General features: G+C 40.1%; 1 protein-coding gene across 1 annotated transcript in view; it reads left to right on the top strand.

Moving 5' to 3' along the window:
• LOC116901467 (sodium channel protein type 1 subunit alpha-like) overlaps nucleotides 1-11,417 on the top strand; it is a 114,485-nt gene extending 103,068 nt beyond the window's left edge. The window contains 3 exon segments of the mRNA XM_032903418.1: nucleotides 2,908-3,012; nucleotides 4,992-5,262; nucleotides 8,123-11,417. Of these exon segments, the coding sequence (XP_032759309.1) occupies nucleotides 2,908-3,012; nucleotides 4,992-5,262; nucleotides 8,123-9,300 (1,554 nt within the window). The 3' untranslated portion in view covers nucleotides 9,301-11,417.
• The last annotated feature ends 11,755 nt before the right edge of the window (nucleotides 11,418-23,172 follow it).

Below are 23,172 nucleotides of genomic sequence, written 5' to 3'. Positions count from 1 at the left end.
CTCTCTGTGTGTGTGTGTGTGTATATTGTACTGTATATGTATTCATGGAGGTGTGTACGAGCATCTGTGAGGATAAATGTGCACAGTCATGTAAAATCCCGTGGTAGACATAGTTATCTTCCTCCATCACTACCCACAGGTTTTCTCATTGAATTTCAGCTCTTCCATTCAGGTAGGTGGCTGGCCAGTGAGATTAATGGATTCATCTATCTCTGCGTCCCCAGTACCACGGTTATCAACACACATTGCCATGCCCACTTTAACATGGGGGTTGGAATCTCCTGTCAATGTGTAAAGCATTTCTCACTTGAGCCATCTCTGAAATACATCTTAAAATTAGTTACTTATTCATGAGAGTGGGGTACACATGCCACACTGAGTGTGCGGTAGTCAGTGGACAACTTACGGGGGCTGGACTCCCTCCTTCCATCATATGGGTCCCAGAGATTGAATCCAGGTGATTTGTCCTGCGAGCAAATGTCTATATGCACTAAGCCATGGCCCCAGCCCTGAAATGCTTTCCAATGTACAGTTTTAAATACTTCTATCACAGAGATTTCTTAGTTTGTTAAAAGTGTTCACATTCATTTATCAAAACTTGGCTAATTTCATTCTATCTAATTTTTAGTGACTTAAGTATTTTTTTCCCTGCAAAACATTTGAGTGTTTAAATCTTTTCTTACAATAAATTTCAGACTGAAGTATTTTGCCTCCTTGGAGTAATAGAACCAGTCAACTGAATAAACCTCGTTGTAAGCATGACCTGGTTCCAGCTCTCTCACTGACGTCAGACAGTCTCTTTAGTTGTTAATATTTGACATCTCTCAAAGGGAAGCAATTTTAACTTTAATTTTTGTGCATTTTTGTGGCAAATAGATTTGAATGTGTCCAAGTGCTTCACACCCAATTATGTTTCTTTATGTCCCATGATTTCATAGTGTTTGTATTTATTGTTTCTTTATTATGCTTGATTTACTATATTATTACTCATACTGAGGATTTTTATACTACAAAGCAAGGTCCTTCATATTGACAGGCTCCTCTTACTAACAGTATCCTCTGCTCCCTGTGCACTGATCAGCCGCTGTTCAATCCTCGGTGCCCTCTGCCCCATCCCACCCCTCTCAGTCTTCTGAGGTTGGCTCCTCCTGGTTCTTCCAGGTTTCTTTCAGTACCTTCCCCAGAAATTCCGACCAAGTTAGGAAGATGCTGTGTAACCAACTCCAGTGTATTTATTTTCCTTTCAAATACTGTGTGTGTGTGTGTGTGTGTGTGTGTGTGTGTGTGTGTGTGTGTGTGTGTTCATTTCTCTTCTTAAGGTTTTACTGGGAGATAATTAATTTCTTGGATTCTCATGTGTGTAGTTATTCTTGTGTTGGAGATTTCCTTCTACTATCCTTTATAGGGCTGGGTTTGTAGAAAGATTTTAAATTTGGCTTTGTCATGGAATATCTTCGTTTTCCCATCTATGTTCAATCAAAGTTTTGCTGGGTATAGTAGCCTGGGCTGTTATCTAAAGTCTCTTAGGGTCTGCAAGACATCTGTCCAGGATCTTCTGGCTTTTAGAGTCTTTATTGAGAAGTCGGGTATAATTCTGGTAGGTCTGCCTTTGTATGTTACTTAGCCTTTTTCCCTTGCATCTTTTAATTTTTTCAGTATATTTAGTGTTTTATTATGTGGTAGGAGAATTTTCTGGTTTAACCTATTTGATGTTTTGTAAGCTTCTACAGGCATCCCTTTCTTTAGGTTAGGGAAGTTTTCTTCTATGGTTTTGCTGAAGATATTTTCTAGCTCTTTGAACTGGGAATCTTTACCTTCTTCTATCCCTATTATTCTTAGGTTTGGTCTTTTTATAGTGTCCCAAGTTTCCTGGATGTTTTTAGTTAGAAATGTTTTACCTTTGGCATTTTCTTCGGTCGATATATCAATTTCTTCTATTGTATCTTCTATTTATGAGATTCTTTCTTCCATCCCTTGTATTTTGTTGGGGATTCTTGTGTGTGTAGTTCCTATTCTCTTTCTTAAGTTTTATATATCCAGGGTTGCCTCCATTTGTGCTTTCTTTATTGCTTCTATTTCCATCTTTAGGTCTTGGGCTATTTTATTCATTTCCTTCACCCTTTTGATTGTACTTTTTCATATTTCTTTAAGGGATTTGTCTCCTCATTTAGGGCTTCTACCTCTTTGGTCATATTTTCCTGTATTCTGCACAAGGTTTCTTTATAAAGCATCTATTGTCTTCATAAGATGAGATTTAAGGTCAGGGTCTTGCTCTTCATGTGTGTTAGGATCTACAGGGCTTGCTGTGGTAAGAGAGCTCAGTTCTGAAGGCCATGTTGCACTGGCTTCTGTTAGTTTGGTTCTTGACCTTGCCTTTAGCCATATGCTTTTCTCTGGTGTTGGCTGGCCCGTTAGTCCCTGGGAGTAGTAACCCTCAGCGACTGGTTGTCCCAGATAGCTAAAAGCCTCCCCAGAGGCAGACAAAGCTGTGGTCGGAGGTGAAGGGTGTAGATCGTCAATTGCAGGTGGAGGTGTGGACCGGAACATGGATCTGAGGTGATTGTCCTGGGCGTGCTGAGTGGTAGAAGGTCTACTATGTGGCAGGAGGAACTGTAGGATAGAGAACAAGGTGCTGTCTGTGATTGCATGTGGAGGCATGGGCCAGAGGAAGATGGAGCTTTGGTCATGCCATTTCTGGGGTTTCTCCCTCAATATAATAATAATGCCAATTTTAGTTATCTTAAAATTTAAATATTATAGTCACAACAGTGTACTTTTAATTTTTTAAATTCAAAAAAAATGACAGGAATAGTCATGTTAATTTCTTGAAATCTTTTTTTTATAATATTGAAAAGTTATATAGGAATGGACACAATTTTAACCAGCTTTGATTTTTTTTTTCTATACTTTGGAGGTCAAGACATCTTTATGACAGAAGAACAGAAGAAATACTATAATGCAATGAAGAAATTAGGATCAAAAAAGCCACAAAAGCCTATCCCTCGACCTGGAGTAAGAAATATGAAATGAAAATTATATAAAGCAACAACCTGAAATACGTTTTGTCACACAGCGGAAATCAATTATCATTTCCAGCACAACAAAAACAAAACAAAAACAAACCTTATCCTTTTTGAGTATCTTTAATCCATGTTTCTGATATTTTTAAACACCAAAAAGAATAAGAATATACAGGAAATGCACATTTGTCTTCAAATGACTTAAAACTATAGACCTAGAATCCAAACTACATAGATAAGTGTGGTCCTCACAATAGCTGTGTCTTTACAGTAGCTGCTGTGCATTGTCAGGAAATGCAGAAGCATTGGGCAGGGCTAGTATCCATTCAGTTTCTGAGATTAACATGCAGACAAAGATGCTCAGTGGCATACCATCTCCATTTGCAGTTGTTGTTTAATAAGTAGAAATATGGACCATTTTAGAGGAGGTGAGGATTCCAGTAATATATTTCTGTATGGCTCTAAAGTCAGCAATTACTTATGTCAGTTACAATTTATGAGAACAAATAATAATTCTCATATTTCCAGGATATATCTACAAAGGAGAAAGAGCCCTTATTATGGCTATTTTTATGGCAGTGATTTTTTGATAAGTTATTATTTTTATTCACATTATATCCCAATCATAACCTCCCTCCCTTCTCTCTTCCTAATCCCACACTCACTACAAATCCCTCCCTCTATTGCTCCTTCCCCTTCTCCTCATAGGAGTCCCCCCACCATTGGGTACCACCCCACCCTGGGACATCTAGTCCCAACAGGACTAAGCACATCCTCTCCCACTGAGGACTAACCAGACAGTCCAGGTAGGAGAAAGAGGGTTCAATGACAGGAAGCAGAGACTGAGACAGCTTACTGGGGGACCCACAAGAAGAACAAGCTGCATATTTACTACAAATGTGTAGGGGACCTAGGTCCAGCTCCAGGATCTCCCCAGGTGGTGGCCCGGGCTCTGTGCACCTAGGTTAGTTGACTCGTGTGGTCTTCTTGTGGTGTCCTTGACTATGACAGTGATCTCTAAGCTTAAAATATTTCCAAGGATAAATCACAGAACAGAATCATAGTGAATGTTTCTATTGTGGAAGCCAAATTTGTTTGTTTGTTTGTTAGCTTGTTTGTTTGTTTTGAGACAAGCTTTCTCTGCGGAGTCTTGGCTATTCTGGAACTCACATTGCAGACCAGGCTGGTCTTGAACTCATAGATTCACCTGCCTCTGCCTCAGAAGTGCTGGGATTAAAGGCATGCTGCATAACTGCCCATTCAAGCCTTACTTTCTTAATGAGAACATTTTCCCCATTGAAACTTACTACTACCCAAGTCAAGTACTATCACATCAAGCATATTTTATGGTACTGGGATATGCTTAGGATTCTTGAGTGGCCCAAAGAAATAACCAGATAATGGCTTGCTGGGTCTAACATCAGCTGACTGGGGATTAGAACCACAAATGGGTAGCAAAGGGCATGTGCTCCCTTTATTCTAATAGCAGAGAATGTCTTTTCAGTCTGATTACCCCTGTGAAGACTCATCACTGTGTCTGATAATATCAGCAAAGACCTCTTGCTGGGAACAAATTAATGTCGCCAAGGTAGATGCAAATAGTTCAGATGCATCCTTGAAGTCACAATGTTCCTTTGATAATTCCCTAGGAATAAAGCACATGTGAGCCTAATATTTACTACATGTATAAATGGCCACACTCTCTAACTGATCATTGGGAAAATACTTCAGCCAGTGAGCTAAAGTTTGGCAACACCAATTCAAACAGGGATTGATGTGCTCGGGAAGACACAAGCTTAAAAAAAATTTAAATAACTAGGTGTAAAAAAGATACCTATTAGAAACATTTGTCTCAGTAGGTAGGTACTATGAACAATACTAGAAAGTAGGTAGTATGGGAAATACATAAGGTGCGTGCTATGTCTACCAGAAAACTCCCCCATTGCTGAACGTGTCTTTGTTTCTCTGCAGAACAAATTTCAAGGAATGGTCTTTGACTTTGTAACCAGACAAGTGTTTGACATCAGCATCATGATCCTCATCTGTCTGAACATGGTGACCATGATGGTGGAAACGGATGACCAGAGCGATTATGTGACAAGCATTTTGTCACGTATCAACCTGGTGTTCATTGTGCTATTCACTGGCGAGTGCGTGCTGAAGCTCATCTCCCTCCGCCATTATTATTTCACCATTGGCTGGAATATTTTCGATTTTGTGGTGGTCATCCTCTCCATTGTAGGTAAGATCTATGCAAGGTCTGCCAAATTCCTCCTTATAAATGTGAGAGCCGGAAACAGGAATTTAGAGTGGAGGTCACCTCACTATTCAAAGTGAGTGTGTTGGTGTGTGTTGGTGTGAGTGTGTTGGTATGAGTGTGTTGGTGTGAGTGTGTTGGTGTGTGTTGGTGTGAGTGTGTTGGTATGTGTTTTTGAGTTGTATTTGTTTTTCTTACAGAATGAAGCTTCCAATTCATGCAAATATTGTGTCCCACTTCATCAAATATTTACTTGCCAATTAGTAAAATCGCCTTTATTGAGATCTATTAAAATAAAATAGATCTGTGATGTGAACGGAAATAAAAAGCACTTTTAGGTGGTTGAGATTGAGTGCTCTATACACTATCCAGAACAATGGTTCTCAGTCTGTAAGTCACAAAACTTTGGAGGGCTGAATGGCCCTTTCATAAGGGTCACCCAAGACCATTAGAAATCCCAACTATTTACATTAAGAGTCATAATAATAGGGGTTGGGGATTTAGCTCAGTGGTAGAGCACTTGCCTACCAAGCACAAGGCCCTGGGTTCGGTCCCCAGCTCCAAAAAAAAAAAAAGAAAAAAAAAAAGAGTCATAACAGTAGCAAAGTTCCAGTTGCGAAGAAACAACAAAAATAATTTTATGGTTGGTGGCCACCTGAATATGAGAAACTGCATTGAACAGCTGCAGCATTGGGAAGGTTTAGATCCATTGATCTAGATTACTCTGCTAAGAGAGGTACTAGAAATCAGGACTGATGGTCAAGGAAGACATTGCATTACAGATGTAGATGTAGGGTCACCAGCATGCAGAGTAGAACATGGATATAAGATAATGGGAAAAGCAAACAAGGGATAAGGACCAGGCGTTAACAAAGACTAACAGTATTTTCTAGTGGCTATCACACAAAAATGTTCAATATTTCTAGAAGGAAACTGTAGCACAGAGCATCTCTTCCTTAGTCCTATCCTACAAATTGTGTAATGCAAAATGGCCTCATGAAGGTAGCTCGTGTCACTGCAGATAGAAATAATGCTTCAGAGAAGTGAAGAAGTCCCTGTATGAGGACTTCATTCCTAATGAAGATGAGGTCATTGCAAATTTTCAAGCATAGGACTCGGTTGGAAGGATCTTTGTGTTATTGAACCCTCTGAATAAATAGGCCTTACATCTAAAATTCAACTCATGTGTTATATGTAATTTTTAATTCCAACAATAATCATGTGAATAGCACATAAAGAAAGACAGAAAGAGACTGAGACAGAGAGGGCTGACTAAAGAGAATGATGCCTTTGTGCTTAAAGGCATTTGGGTTTTTGTTTGTTTATTTGGTTGGATTTTGCTGGTGGTTGTGGTGGTGGTGGAATATGGGTGTGTGAGGAGTTGAGAAACACCCTAGCATCTAAAGAACTTCTGGTGCAAGCTTGAGAACTAGAGAACAGATGCCCAGCACCCATATAAATTATGGTCAAGCACGGCACTTTTTACTAAGAAGGCTCTTGGGTCCTCCTCAAACTACCTAGCTAGCTAGCAGAGAGCTCTGTGTTCAGTTGAGAAACCTCGCCTCAATAAATAATGTAGAAAGCAATCAAGGAGACTGCCAATGCCAGCCTCAGGTAACACAGACAGACAGACAGACAGACAGACAGACAGACAGAGAGAGAGAGAGAGAGAGAGAGCGAGAGAGAGAGAGAGAGAGAACACTCATGCCAAATGAACAACCATATGCCAAAGAAACAAAATCACAGGGAAAAAAAGCTGGAAAAATTTAAAAATTGAGATGTTTCAGGAGAGGAAAAGAGCATCAACCTTGGAATATTTGATAAACATATGAGCACATGCATGGACAATTCTGTAATATCGTTAGATTAGAAACTCAAGTCTACAGGAAGATGAAAACAGCATTAAACACTCCAAGACTTCAGATTCACGAAGTGTGAAAAGAAAGGTTTGGTTCAGCTATCATATTCACATACATATTAGCACTTTCATCGTTGACTGTTGACATTGAAGCAAACTTTAGTATTTATTTCTGATGAGACTTTAAGATCGCCATAGCATATCAATACTCCTGGAAAAAATGGTACTGTGATTCTTATATTTTAATTTAGTGCTGAGTAAAAGCTAAGGTTGACTAATAGTATACAAAGTACAATTCTATATACATTCAGTTTTCCATATGTATGAATTAAATATCCACAAATTCAAACACAGATCAAAGGTATTTTTAAGAACCCTGTTCCTCCATTGACCATTTTTTCCTGTTATTTTCTACTTAATAAACTGCAGTAACTAGTTTGTGTTTTGTTTTGGTCTGGTTTGGTTTTTCAAGACAGGGTTCCTCTGTGTAGCCTTGGCTGTCCAGGAACTCTCTGTAGACCAGGCTGGCCTCCCACCAACAGAGATCCCCTCCATCTGCCTTCTAAGTACTGGGATTAAAAGTATGGGCCACCACTACCCAGCCTTGGTTGGTTTTTGTGTTGTTGTTTGGTTTGGTTTGGATTGGATTTTTGGTTTATTGTAGCAACTCTTCACGTGGTGTTTACATTGTTAAATGTGATAAACATTTTAAATTAATTTAAAACTTTCAGAAGGGTGTAAATAAGTTGCATGCTGTGCTGCCATATGGTATACAGGGCTTTAGGTCCTTGCATTTTGATGTTCTAGGGTGGAGAAGTGCGTCCTGGGACAAATCAACTGCTGATACTGGAAGACGATTGTAATATATGCCTACCATAAATCTCAATACTCTATAATTGACCTTGGACTTCCATAACTCAAATATTTTAATGAATGATTAAAAGATAACGTCTTCAGTGATTGAGAGTCTAATTATTTCCCCCACAGGAATGTTTCTCGCGGAGCTGATAGAGAAGTATTTCGTGTCCCCTACCCTGTTCCGAGTCATCCGCCTGGCCAGGATTGGACGAATCCTACGCCTGATTAAAGGTGCCAAGGGGATCCGCACTCTGCTCTTTGCTCTGATGATGTCCCTTCCTGCGCTGTTCAACATCGGCCTCCTACTTTTCCTGGTCATGTTCATCTACGCCATCTTTGGGATGTCCAACTTTGCCTACGTTAAGAGGGAAGTTGGGATTGATGACATGTTCAACTTTGAGACCTTTGGCAACAGCATGATCTGCTTGTTCCAAATCACCACCTCTGCGGGCTGGGATGGATTGCTGGCCCCCATCCTCAACAGCAAACCCCCTGACTGTGACCCTAATAAAGTTAACCCTGGAAGCTCGGTGAAGGGGGACTGTGGGAACCCATCCGTGGGGATTTTCTTTTTTGTCAGCTACATCATCATATCATTCCTGGTGGTGGTGAACATGTACATCGCTGTCATCCTGGAGAACTTCAGCGTTGCCACTGAAGAAAGTGCAGAGCCCCTGAGTGAGGACGACTTTGAGATGTTCTACGAGGTCTGGGAGAAGTTCGACCCTGACGCCACTCAGTTCATGGAATTTGAAAAATTATCTCAGTTTGCAGCTGCTCTCGAACCCCCTCTCAATTTACCACAACCGAACAAACTTCAGCTCATTGCCATGGACCTGCCCATGGTGAGTGGAGACCGCATCCACTGCCTGGACATCTTGTTTGCTTTTACAAAGCGGGTCTTGGGCGAGAGTGGAGAGATGGACGCTCTTCGAATCCAGATGGAAGAGAGGTTCATGGCTTCCAACCCCTCCAAGGTCTCCTATCAGCCAATCACTACTACGTTAAAACGAAAGCAAGAGGAGGTGTCAGCCGTTATCATTCAGCGCGCCTACAGGCGCCACCTTTTGAAGCGAACAGTAAAACAAGCTTCATTCACATACAATAAGAACAAACTCAAGGGCGGGGCTAATCTTCTTGTAAAAGAAGACATGATCATTGACAGGATAAATGAAAACTCTATTACAGAGAAAACTGACCTGACGATGTCCACTGCAGCTTGTCCGCCCTCCTACGACCGGGTGACAAAGCCAATCGTGGAGAAACACGAGCAGGAAGGAAAAGATGAAAAAGCCAAAGGGAAATGAACACAAACAAACAAAAAAATAATAAATTGGGTGACAAATTGTTTACAGCCTGTGAAGTCAAAGGACTCCTTTAGGAAGTCAATGCCAAACTGACTGTTTTTACACAAATTCACTTTAAGGTCAGTGCCTCAATAAGACAGTGACCCCCTTGTCGGCAGACTCTGTGACTCTTAGGTAAAGGGGAGATGACTTGACAGGAGGTTACTGTTCTCACTACCAGCTGACACTGCTGAAGACAAGAGACAAATGGCTATGCAGACTGTAGGGACCAGCGTAAAGGGGTGCAGAGCTATAATTTGGGGGTTTAACGTGAAACACTTTAGTGTAGTAACTGTATTCACCGTTTGCATTTCAACTGCCACATTTGTCAGGTTTTGTACAAACTCTGTTAGTGGATTCATCTTTTTTTTAAATCCATATGTTGTTTGTTACATGTGACTATTTTTGTAAACGGGGTTTCTGTTGGGAAACAGACTAAAGGAACTCTTTTCCCGGTGTGTCACCTGGGGGTATTGACATCCATACGGCCCTCCCATCTGCACAGCGATGTGGTTTGGCATGTGAGGGCATGCTGTACCTTACGATCATGCATGAGAAAAAAGTCACAAGGAAAGCAAAGTCGGTTCTTCAACAGTTCTACGTCATCTGTGTTTCTGCGGGGGGGACGGGGGGGGAGGTACTGAGGTGATCGTGAGACCATGGGCTTTGCCGAGCTGGCTTTGTCAACTCTAGCCCTTAGTCCAAGGAGATTGATCGATCAGACAGGTCATTGAGTCTTAGTAGGTGCAAACTTCATCCAAATGTCTGGGGTCCTGTTACGTTTCTGTTCACTGTCTCTTCAAAGTCTCTAAATTATGACTCTGACTCCCTACCCCCAGCCCTAGCAGAGCGAATTGACCAAAAGAACCCTTTATAAATTCCCGCTTAACCCTGCACTTTGTTTAGCCATCTTCAGCTCTCAGCGAGGTTGACACTGTAATGTGTTAATGAAATGCTATTTATTGTGTAAATAGTCATTTTACTCTGTGGTGCACGTTTGAGCAAACAAATAATGACCTAAGCACAGTATTTATTGCATCAAATACGTACCACGAGAAACGTAGAGTGCAAGCTGTCCGCCGGTAATATACTGTATTCTGTACCATTATAGATAGTGTGGATGCTGTCAGTGCATGTCGATATTACCATGCTGCGGTATCTAGTTTCTCCTACCACTCAGAATCTCATACTCATGAGACACCATAGGGCAGTGGCTAAGTCAAGGAAACCGTTCAGCAGATTTCATTTCTTTAAGTCATTAAGCAATAGTTTGCAGCATTTTAACAATGTCTGGGTTGTTTTTCAATTCTAAGTGGATGACGTTCAATGTATAGGCAGACTGTACATACATGTTCAGAAGACAACACTACTGCTTAACCTGTTAAAACATGTTTAGAGTTTTATAAGCAAGTATAAATACTGTACAAAGTCACTTTCTTTTGTTTTTCAGCATCATGTACATATGAAGAGGAAATTATCTTCAGGTTGATATCACGATCACTTTTCTTACTTTCTGTCCACAGCAGTTTTTCATGGAAGATATTTGCTAACTAAGAAATGAAACCATGACGGGGTAGTGGTAGATCTCTGCTTTTTTAATCACAGGCTTTAAGTTTGGATTATTTCATAATTTTAAGGGGCAAAGTACACTCACAACCTCACATCCAAATTATGATTTGCAATTGGGAAAGGGTATAACATTTGATTTATGTTTATTATAGTGTCTGTGCGAACAGATGACCAGAATGCTTTTTTTCTCATTTTTTCTTTATTCCCTAATTTCTGTTTATTTTTCTTTGCTTTGGAATCACGCATCTCTAGATTGTTCTAAATATAAACGTGAGCTTCGGAATTTCTTTTCCTCAAAAACAGAGAGGATGACACTTACATAGTCAATTATATCAACATATTTGTGTTTCTTACAGAAGCAGACCATAGGCACCTCTTTTTCTTAAGAAAAAAATATTTAGACAAACCGTATTCATGAACTGCATGTTGGAAAATGCTACTATTGCCCAAAATGATGCTAATCACAATTAAAAATGTGCAAATCTAATAAAAATTAATTTTTTATTTTATTGTTTGCCTGGTTACTTTTTGTTGACTGGATTTTATGACAACATAGAAGTGCTTTTATCTACTTATGGTAGGAAGATCTGCACACACACATTGTGAATGTTCAGGAACACACATAGTGCTCGCCCATCCAAGCACACACAAGTAGGCATTCATTTAAGGATAGTAGTTTTACCTGTTCCCCTGCTAGGCCCTAAATAATTGACACAGGACCTATTAAATTTATTAACAATCTTTAAGCACTGTCACTGGATAGATATTCATCTATTCTAACCCTCTAAACTATGTACTTCCCAGCCAAAGGCCCTGTGTTCCTTGCAGTTTGAATCCCTCACTAGCTTGCTCTGTTCCGCGTGTGTCCTCGTGGAGAATCCCTGGGCAACCTGTTCATTATGACTCCTCCTGGACCCTCTGCCTCATGGCCACCTCCCTCTTCTTTTCCTCATGGTCCTTCTTTTACTTATATCTATCTATGTTCCCTTGGCTGGGATCATTACTCCAGCCTTCTATCTCCTCTGCCCAGCCATAGGCTGAATCATCTCTTTATTGAGAAGTCAAAGATGATAGAAAACAAATTTTATACAACATTGAGATCAGAGTTGCTTGACCATGCCATCTTCTGGACTGTAGACAGATGTCTGGACATAAAAATCAGCATGTGAATATATAGCACACAAGCCCAAGCCCCAATACAACTCTCTCTCTCTCTCTCTCTCTCTCTCTCTCTCTCTCTCTCTCTCTCTCTCTCACACACACACACACACACACACACACACACTGTATAGAATAGAAAACTTGAAGTAAAAATTGGACTTCCTAGAATGGCCCCTCAGTAGCTAGCAGCAGGATGTGATCTCTGAGAGAACAAGGAGACCCTGCTAACACATAAGCTAGTATCCATGGGAGGTAGGGGAGTTATGCACAAGTCAACACAGTGGGGATGGCCACTTGAGATACAAACAAGAAGCCTTTAAAGCATCATTGATGAATTCATAGTTGCTAAGAGTAGGCTACTGTGCTTCTCCGGAAGCACCCCCCCATCACCCTCTCACTGTTTCTTCTGAGAAAGACGACCCCTGTAGATATGCATATGCTTCTCTGTCCTTTAGTCTCCAGTTTGCTTAGTCAATAGAAAGCCTGTGGAGGACATCAGTACAAAAAATGTGAGATAGGAGTATTTATTCACCTGTTCCTTCCTTGCAGGTCACCTTACTCACTGAAACTCAGTGCCCCCTCTTACAACTAGAGCAACTTTCTGTGAAGCAGAATAATCCTCCTTCTCCTCCCCTTCCTTTGTCAGATCTGAGGGTGCTTCCTTACTCCTTATGACTTTTCCCTAAAGTTGCTGGCATCCTTGAAAATGATTTCTTTATGAAAAGCTCTCCGTGCCTCATTTTAACATGCCATGTGTCCCTGGCCAGGCTGATACCAAATGATGAAATAGCTCCTCAAAGTCAGCAAGAAGCAATGATTTACCTTAGGTTGACTTGGAGACTTTATCCAACTGACTTTCACAGACACAGAACGTGTTGCTGAGAGAAATACAACATGGTCAAGCTTAGAAACCACAGACGTGGAGAGCTTATTGGACCAGGTAGCCAAAATTATCTGACCATCAAATTATCTGCATCTCTGAGAAAAGAGAAACTTTCATTTAACTTCAGGACTGCATCATCTCAGTCATGAAACCAGAAAGGGCAACAATAGGTTTGACCAGAAAAGAGTAGGCCAAGGCTTTTTCCATTGTTCTACATCTTTCTGACCACATTTGCTTACAATAAACATCCAACTTAAACAGGCAATTCCAATTTAGAAGTGACTGAAATAAAGTTTCACTTTCAAAGAAAGACAGTCAGGACAATGAGCTTACACCAGGTCTGATCAGTACTTTTCTTCATACAAAAAGAAGGAATAGTGAAAAATAAGCCTACAAATCTCCCTCGTTTTTGTAATATATTCTATGCCAAAAAGTAATTTATATACAGAGAATTATGGGGCCTTGTAACTAGGATAGAAGAAGTACCTAGAATATCCATGTCATAGGCTGAATCTGGGACAAGCTGAACACCCAAATAGAACACAATACATGAAACAAATAAAGAATAGCAATGCATGTAGTGGGTTTACTTATATAAGTTAGTATAAAAAAGGAAAAATTATTTTTCTTATAGTAGGAAATTAATGAGCAAATGTAAAGGAAATAGAGTTAGAAAACTGGTGTTGGACAACCATTACAATTAATTTCCACAAAAAAAATCATGAAAGAATTCTAGAACTCATGCATTAAAGTTTGGAGATGAGCAGGGATCTTACATTGCTTCAGACCATCTTTTCTATATTAATGAAAATCTTTTAAAGAATGAAATCAGCAATGGATAAACTGAGCAGATACAATCCCCAAAAGAATTACCAGCTTTGAGACCAAATGAGACTACATATCTCTTGTTAAGTTAAACCAAGAAAGCCACATCATTTGTAAGTCACCATTGGGATTTCATAACCATAGTCTACGTAGCTGCAAAATTTAATCAAAGACATTTACTAAAGGGGTGGGTTTACTCTTAAAACATCAATGTCACAGGAAAAAATAATCCCAAGAAAATGTTGGAGGATAAAGCATACAATAATATACTAAGAAATAGAGACAAATTTATTGTTAGGAATGCTGGCTAAATCTCAGTATAAACCACTAATTAGCTATAGGTACATTTAAAAAAAAAGAATTATTTATTTATTTTATGTGAGTACACTGTTGCTTGGCACTGTAGCTGTCTTCAGACACACCAGAAGAGGACAGCAGATCCCACTATAGATGGTTGCGAGCCACATGAGTTGCTGTGAGTTGAATTCAGGACCTCTGCAAGAGCAATGAGTGCTCTTAACCACTAAGCCGTCTCTTTATGCTCTAAGAGTGATAGACATATGACAGAAGGCTGTAGTGTTCTAGCTTCTAATTGTAAACAACATCCCATCTATGCAATGTTGACTTAGAAATGCAGAATGTCAGACTGGAGAAATAGCTCATTGGAGAAGCATGTGCTTAGAAAGACACAGTATTCCCAGGTTTATCCAACTGTGGACTGAAAAGGAGGTGGTTTATTTAAAAAACAAACAAACAACAACAACAACAACAACAACAAAAACAGGTCTTTAACCTTTATTTTGACAGCATGAAGCGAAGACCTGAAACTTCTAAATAAAATGTAGGAAACTGTAACCTTAACGGTAAATACCTCATGCAAATGTAGTTACAGAAAATTGATTTTCCTACCAGCATGCTAATGAGCTTGTTTCTCTCACATTACAACTGCCATTGCATCTGCATGTGTATTTTATTGGAAAACATTAAGACACAAGTGCTATCTTCCTCCTTTGAGTTATTGGGAATAAATTTGAAATCAGGCAGTCCAACTCGGGTAGCAGACAGTTCAACATGTAAGTAGCCGAAAGACAGGTAGGCCCTATGACAGAAGGTCTCACCTGCATGGTATGAGCTCTGCATTGGAAATCACACATAATGGAAACCATAATGCAAACACAATGCTAGACTTTGTTCTTCAGAAGCAACCTTTTCTCTTTTTTTTTATAAATTTTTTTAAAGATTATTTATTTTATGTATATAAGTACACTGTCACTATCTTCAGACACACCAGAAGAGGGCATCAGATCCCATTACAGACGGTTGTGAACCATGGTGATGTGGTTGCTGGGATTTGAACTCAGGACCTCTGGAAGAACAGTCAGTGCTCTTAACTGCTGAGCCACCTCTCCAGCCCCTTTTCTCTTTTTAATGCTCCAGTGCTTGGCTTCTGTTTATAATGAGGTGGGCTCAATGCTCTTTACTTAATCTTGATTGAATGAAAGATGTTTTTGAGAATTTGATGGTCACGATCATTCGCATCTTTCTTTAAATTGTGTCTTTCGTTATCTTTTAGGAAACCCGAGCACCCTAACCTTCTTCCCACATCTCTTCTTGCTTATCTTTGCCTTCGGCTTTTTCCCTGTAGACTTGTACAGCAGTCAGTACTGGCAGTCTGGGTGAACCGGTGCAGCACTTTCAACTGTCTATTGGTGTTTTGGGCTAATACACTCAGTTGTCATGTTAAATTTAGCATGTCCAGCACCAGTGTCCTCACATCCTATCCCTCTCAGCCACTAATGAGATATCCAGAAGTGATGGCTTAGCAGGTAAAGACGTTTGTTGCCAGAAATAATAATCTGAGTTCAATCCCCAGGTTCCACAAAGTCAGAGGAGAGAATCAACACCTGAATGTGGTTGACTCTCCATATGATTGCCATAGTTCACACACACACACACACACACACACACACACACACACACACACACACACACACCACCCCCACCACCACCACCCCCACCCCCCGCCGCCGCCACCACCACCACCACCACCAGCAACAACAACAACAGATAGATGATAGATAGATAGATAGATAGATAGATAGATAGATAGATAGATAGATAGATAGATCGATCAGCCAAAAGTAAACCTGCTTTCCTAATATCTGTTACTGAGTTACTGTTCTAGTTCCAAAAATGAGAATAAAAAGTTAAAATTATAGTATCTAAGGGATAGATGAAAACTCAAAGTGAGGCTGTGTGCTTCTACTGAATAAAAGAGGTAGGATATACTTAACAGAAAAACATATGAAACCATGATCAAAATCATACTGTCTAGGGTCAGACCATCTGAATTCAGTTCAGTTGTACCAAACTGCTTGCTGTCTAGTGCGTTGGGGGCCCTGGTTATGGTCACAAACCACCAGGACCCAGGGGGTGCAGAGCAGAGGCAGAAGCAACTGCACACAGTTGCAAGCTTTATTAATCCTTTTATAGATACGAATATGCATTACCTCAATTTCCATTTTGGCAAGATACCATAAGATCATTATTCCCACGATACCAGGAACAACTGAGGCAAGACTAAACAAAGAAACACGACAAAACAAAGGTTTCTTCTGAAAATATTCACACAACAAATCACCCCTCTTCTTATTATCAAAATATACTCGCCATTTCCAAGAAAGCGTGAGAACCACTTCCACAGAAACAGGAGACAGCAGAACATAGGTTAAGGCCAAGTGAGAAAAACATTTTCTTCTCAAGGGCGGCATTCCAGCCCCTACTTGTACCCGTCACCAGTCCTTACTTGACCCTGCCTGGGAGCTGCATCTCTATGCCTCCACACTGCATGACTTCTGAAGATCTTTTAATGTCTCTTTGACTCAATTTTATCACCAGCACAACATTAATAATTATTCTTGTGAAGATATAGACTTACTGCAAGTATCTTTACAGGCCAATAGCCCCACACATACAGTCATTACTATAGGCAGATTCAATCAGTCACAAAGTGAGAAGCAGGCAGGTCCAGTGGTAGTATTTGCTACATGTCAACATTCCCTCTGTAAAAAACAAATACTGTCAGTGACTGAGACACACGATAAAAGAATTTAACTGCATGTAGAAGTGCTAGTAATAAAGACTTGTGATAAGATCTGTGAATGTAATGGCAGGTCAGGAGCAAGCAGTTTTTAACTTTAAGATAAAGAGAGAGAGAAACAGAAACATACTTAAGAAGCTTCTTGAAGAATAAATACAGTCAGGGAGTACTAAGGCATAAGTTTGAGAACCTTCTCTTTTAGGATTCTGTGGTTTGTTTGTCTGTGTGGCAGAAGTTTGGGTTTTAACTAAGAAATGGGCACTCGGATTTAATGATAAGTGGTTTCTAAGTTGTCATAGTCATCTACTATAACAAAAGAAGCCAAGTTCGTGGGACCAATTATTTCAAAATAAGTGACATTAAGTGTTGCTGTTTCTAAGCAAAACAATGCAGGAGGGCAAATAAGAGTTGTGAGGAACCTTATAAAAATTAGCAAAAACTAGATAAATATATTTCACCAGCACTTACCCATTTTTAAAGTTTTAATAAATATTATAGAGATACAATGTATAACACAGAAAAACGTTGGCAGAGTCGTTTATTCAAACAAATGGAGGTTCTTCTTTTTCAAATACCACCTTCAGCACTCTTTGTGACAAAGGAAGCCGAGTCTATTTGTCAAGAACAAGTGACATTACTTAAAATTGGAAAAGAAGTGATGCACTCAGTGGATTTCTGTGGGAGTTCATGAACATGTCAACCCCACCACCTGTGAGAAAGCAGACAGTGCTAACGACTGTGCCAACATGGGATCCGATGAGGCTAGCCTGGACAGAGCAGTTTTCTTCATCTTCTCCACACTGCGGCTCTTGGTAGGCTTCGGGGAGTGTGATTTGGAATTTAGCTGTCCTTCCACTAACCCCACCTCCTACTCTGACACAGGAAAACACACACCTGTTGCCTAATAATCACCTGCTATTTAGTGAATGAGCAAAAAGACATTTATTTTAGCATTGCTATAAATAGGTTTTTTTTAAAAGTATTTATCTTGGAATATCCAGCACCCAGGAGGCAGTAGCAGGAAAGTTGAGAAGAATCTAAGGAAAGCCTGGGCTACATAGTTAGTTATAACCTCCGCTATAGAGTAAGACTTTCCTCAAAACAGTGGGAACAGCCAGGAGAATTTGACAAATTCCTCTTGCTTCCATGGGCACCTGGCATATAAGCAGTGTACATAAAGATATGCAGGCTCTCACATATACATATCATGTAAATAAATATATTTTAAACGATCAATTGAAAACTTATCTGCCTTAGGGTTTCCATCGCTATGAAGAGACACCATCACCAAGGCAACTCTTATACAGGATATTTAATTGGGGCTGGCTTACAGGTTCAGATGTTCAGTCCATTATCATCAAGGTGGGAGCAGGGTAGCATCCAGGCAGGCATGGTGCTGGAGGAACTGAGAGTTCTTACATCTTGTTCCAAAGGCAAACTGAAGAAAACTGGTTCCCATGTGGCCAGGATGAGGATCTCAAAGACCACCCTCATAGTCACACACTTCCTCCAACAAGGCCACACCTTGTTGGCTACACCAACAAGGCTGTACCTCCTAATAGTGCCACTCCCTAGGCCAAGCATATACAGACCATCACACTATCCATCTAAGGTACCTTTTCCTTTATTTATAATCTGTATCTGCAGTCTATAATTGTATGCAACAATTATATGAGATAACAACACATTAAAATTTTTCAAATGGAAATATATATATATGAAAGTTGCACACATGTTTAATAGAACATATATTACTATTACTTATAAAGAAACAAATACAGATAAAAATAAATGCATATATACATGTATATGTTTCTTTTAGGATATTAGTCTGTAAATTATTTTTAATTCTTTAGGACATAACAATTATATAATACCTTGTTCTTTGTTACTTTGGAACTATTAAGTTTGCCACATTAAACTTATTCTTATGAAAAACACTCTTAGATGAATTGCCCTACAGTGGAGGGATGGAACTTGTAGAGTCCACCTCCAGTAGAGAGACAGGGTATCAAGTAGACGGATGGGCTGGAATCCTCCCGTCAGAAAACTCTGACCCAGAATTGTTCCTGTCTGAAAGAACTGCAGGGACAAAAACGGAGAAGACACTGAGGGAAAGGAGGTCCAGTGACAGCCCAAAGTAGAACCCAGCTCAAGTGGAGAGGCCAAAGCCTGACACCATTACTGATACTATGGTGTGCTTACAGACAGGAGCCTATCATGACTGTCCTCTGAGAGGCCCAATATGAGGCCCCAAGCAGAATACAGCTGATAGTCCCCAGGGAATGGGGGAAGTCTGGTGGGGGGCCCTTTTGGAGAACCAAGGGGGGGGTAACAGTGGACCTAAGTCTGGACTGTAAAAAGGATTAAAGAATAAGTTAAAGAAAAACAGAAAATTATTTGAGTTGTCTTTGCTTCAGCACTGCTTGGCTTCATTCTAATCTTCATTATTAATGTTCTTTTCATCAGATGGCAAAGCAATACCTTTTGTTCATCAGTATTCCTCTCTCAGAAAGTAAAAAATATAAACGAAATAAATTCTATGATAAACAAAAACTAAACAATATACAAGGGATGGATGACAGGGCTTTGGAAAATGGGGCCAAGACATTCATTTCAGGCCATTGCTGCCAGGTGTAAACTTTATTAAAATTTTACATTATCTTCCTATCAGATTGATATCTGCTGCAAAAATAATGCCCATAAATTAATTTGCTCAAAGGGGAGGTTAAATTGCACCACTGAGCATTGCTAACATTATAACAAGCAGACAAACACAAAAGTTTTGCTATCCTATTCTTAGCATGATCAGAGTAAATACTGCCTTTGCTTTCTTTTAAAGTACAACCTGAATTTACCACCAAGCATGCTATAACACCAGGAAAACATGATGAACTGTTACGGGGCTTTGGGAAACCTGGAGGGGGAGCTCTTTTCCCCTGAAAGAAGACACACTAGGAGCAGAAGCAGGACATCTGTTGTCCCAGAACCTGTGAACATGATAAAAACTGAAAAAATTGCAGTACCAAAGTCTGTTATAATAAACATTTTATGATAAAACTAAACGCCAGTTGGAAATGGGGCCAGCATTTTCTGTAAACTGCTTCCTGATTGCAAAAAATAATGCCCATCTCACCCACAAACAGTGCAGACAAACACAAAGTTTTGCTATCCTATTCTTGCATGATTATGAAAACAAGACACCGCATGTGCACACATATGAAAGTCTGTTATAATAAACATTTTATGCTTTGCTGCATTAGCATCTCACTGAGAATATCTTGGGTGGTTTTTCACGTGACACATACATCAGGTTCGTTCTTCTTAAGTGGTGAAAAACACTGCATTACATAATTTAGCAATCCCTTCTCGATGCACATTGAAGGTGGGTTTTTTCAGTTTTTTCTTTATAGCTAGTAAGAGTGCAACAACCTGAGAGACACAGCCAGAGCATGTCAAATACAGAAGCGAATGCTAGCTGCAAACCACTGAACTGAGAACAGGACCCCGTTGGGGGGAATTAGAGGAAGGACTGAAAGAGTTGAAGGGGCTTTCAACCCCATAAGAACAACAATGCTGACCAACCAGAGCTTCCAGTGACTAAACCACTACCGAAAGACTATACATGGACTGACCCAGGGCTCCAAATGCATATGTAGCAGAGAATAGCCTTGTTGGGGCACCAGTGGAAGGGGAAGCCCTTGGTCCTGCCAAGGTTGGACCCCCAGTGCAGGGGAATGGGGGGGGCAATATGGGGGTTGGATGGTTGGAAACATCTGTATGGGGGAGGGGAGGGGATAGTGGGCTTGTGGGCAGGAAACCAGGAAAGGGAATAACATTTGAAATGTAAATAAAGAAATATATCTAATAAAAATTGATGTAAAAAAACAAAAAAAGAGTGCAATAAATACTTTTATTCCATTTTTTTTTAGAGATCCATAAGACTTTCTATTGAATAAACTCACAAAATTGGATTTACTAGTTGAAGAGCATTCATATTTGTCTTCTTATTTTAGGTGTGGGTAGGTCTCCTGGAAGCAAAGACATCACAATTTTTTTGCTGCCAAATAATTCTTTTAGGACAAAGAGTTCTGCAAGTACAACATCTATGAAAGTAGATCTTTGGCATAGTACAGAATGTACCCTGCATCACACTCTCTAAACAACTGAATAAGGTGGAGGGTGACAGAGTGGAACACCATTATTGTCCTCTGACCTACACACACACACACACACATTTTTTTTTATTTTAAAAAGCCCTTTTTCCCATTTTTGGATAGTTTATGTATTTACATTTCAAATTTTATTCCCTTTCCCAGTTCCTCTCCCATCCCCTCCCCCTTCTTCTATGAGGATGCTCCCCCTCTCACCCACCCATTCCCACCTCACCACCCTGGCATTCCCCTACACTGGGGAAATGGGCCTTCACAGGATCAAGGGCTTCTCCTCCTATTGATGCCCGACAAGGCCATCCTCTGCTACATATGCGGCTGGAGCCATGGGTCCCCCCGTGTGTACTCTTCGGTTAGTGGTTTAGTCCCTGGGAGCTCTGGGGTGTCTAGTTGGTTGATATTGTTGTTCTTCCTATGGGATTGCAAACCCCCTTCAGTTCCTTTCTCTAACTCCTCCATTGGGGTCCCTGTGCTGAGTCTGATGGTTAGCTGTAAGAACCTTAATCTGTATCAGTAATGCTTTTAAGAAAATACACACAGGTTCAGGCAACATCTCAGTTCGTAAAGTGTTTTCTGTCCTGTATGAGGACAGTACAATGCCAGGTGCAGTGGCATACATCTGAAACTCCAGTGTTAAGATGATGTGGATATCCCTGGAGCTTGGTAGCAAATCAGTAACATCTCCAAGTTCAGTAAGAGACTCTGTCTCAAAGAATAATATCTCCGGAAGTTGACTGAGGAAGACACCGAATGTTGATGTCTTGATGCTACAATTACAGTCATCCACACTCAATCACAATCATACACATAGTACAAACACATGCAAACACACAGAAAAGAGGAAGACAGAGAGGGAGGGAGAGGGGAGAGGGAGAGAGGGAGAGAGAGAGGAAGAGGAAGAGGGAGAGGGAGATGGAGAAGGAGACAGAGACAGAGACAGAGAGACAGAGAGAAGTACCAAAATTTTAAACTGTCTTCTAGGTTTTAGAAACCAATAAAAGATAGCGTGGCATTTTTGGACACTTATCTGAGAGGCTGTGCATTACCAGAACATTCATGTCTCCATGTTCAATCCATTCCTCAAATTCACCAAACTCTGGATTCCCCGGACCAGCACAGTTTTCTAGACTTTTATTTGCGAATGAATGATTTCTTCTCTAGCATCTTCCATATTCAGGGACAAGTCTTTAAATTTTTTCTGTACGTATAGTCTGGGGACCTGGCTGTGAAATTAAGCTAATTTAGTTTTAGAAGTCATTAAAGGTTCTGAGAGCCCATAAAACCATTCTGTATATAAGAAGCTTCCCATGCAAATGGTGGCCTGCCTGTGATTCCTGTCACTTGAATAAAGATAGAAGGTTGGAGTACTCTGCATAGTTGTCCTCTGATCTCTTCATGTGCTTCAAGGCAAATGCACACAGACACAATAATAGACTATTGCTGTTCCCCATCCATATGTATGCATTCTCTTCCACTGTATAGAAATTGTCACTTTATGCATTCCCTTGCTATTGACATACAAAAACTTTGACACAAACACACCACCTCAGGCAAGACAAAGGACAACCATACTAATGGGTGTTCCCAGCAAAATAGTCTTAAGATGGAGAAATGTTAGTCAGTATACGGAACTAATATTATACTTAAACAAAAATGCTTGAGGATCTCAGGATGTGATCCTCAGACAGGAAGCATCAGTAGTACCTGGAAATGTCTTATAAACGCATGCTTTGCCTACCTGGTTATGCCCACTAACTCAGACTCCCATCAGTAGCTAGCTCACCAAGCCCCTCCCCACACTGCACCCTAAATGATTGTTACATGAGCCCGAGCTTGACTGTCATTGTGAATAAAGCCTTCTTGGTTTTTCCCATGGGACAACAATGTCCTCCTGGGGCCAAAAACATGTACACTATTTTAACTAAATATATTTGTATGTTGTATTTAAATGACAAATCAATAGACAATAATCATTATGTTTGTAAATGAGCATGAATTTCTGTCTTAAATGTATATACAAGAAATGTATATATGAAGAAATTTTCTTTTTCTTCTTAATTTAATTAAATTCATGAACAATCACCAGTCCCACTTATCCGACAAGAATATTTTCTTCTTTTAAA

This window comes from Rattus rattus, chromosome 5 (genome assembly GCF_011064425.1).
Source record: "Rattus rattus isolate New Zealand chromosome 5, Rrattus_CSIRO_v1, whole genome shotgun sequence".
Lineage (NCBI taxonomy): Eukaryota > Metazoa > Chordata > Mammalia > Rodentia > Muridae > Rattus > Rattus rattus.
The sequence above is the reverse complement of the archived record's forward strand: the minus strand, read 5'-3'. Positions and strand labels throughout refer to the sequence as shown.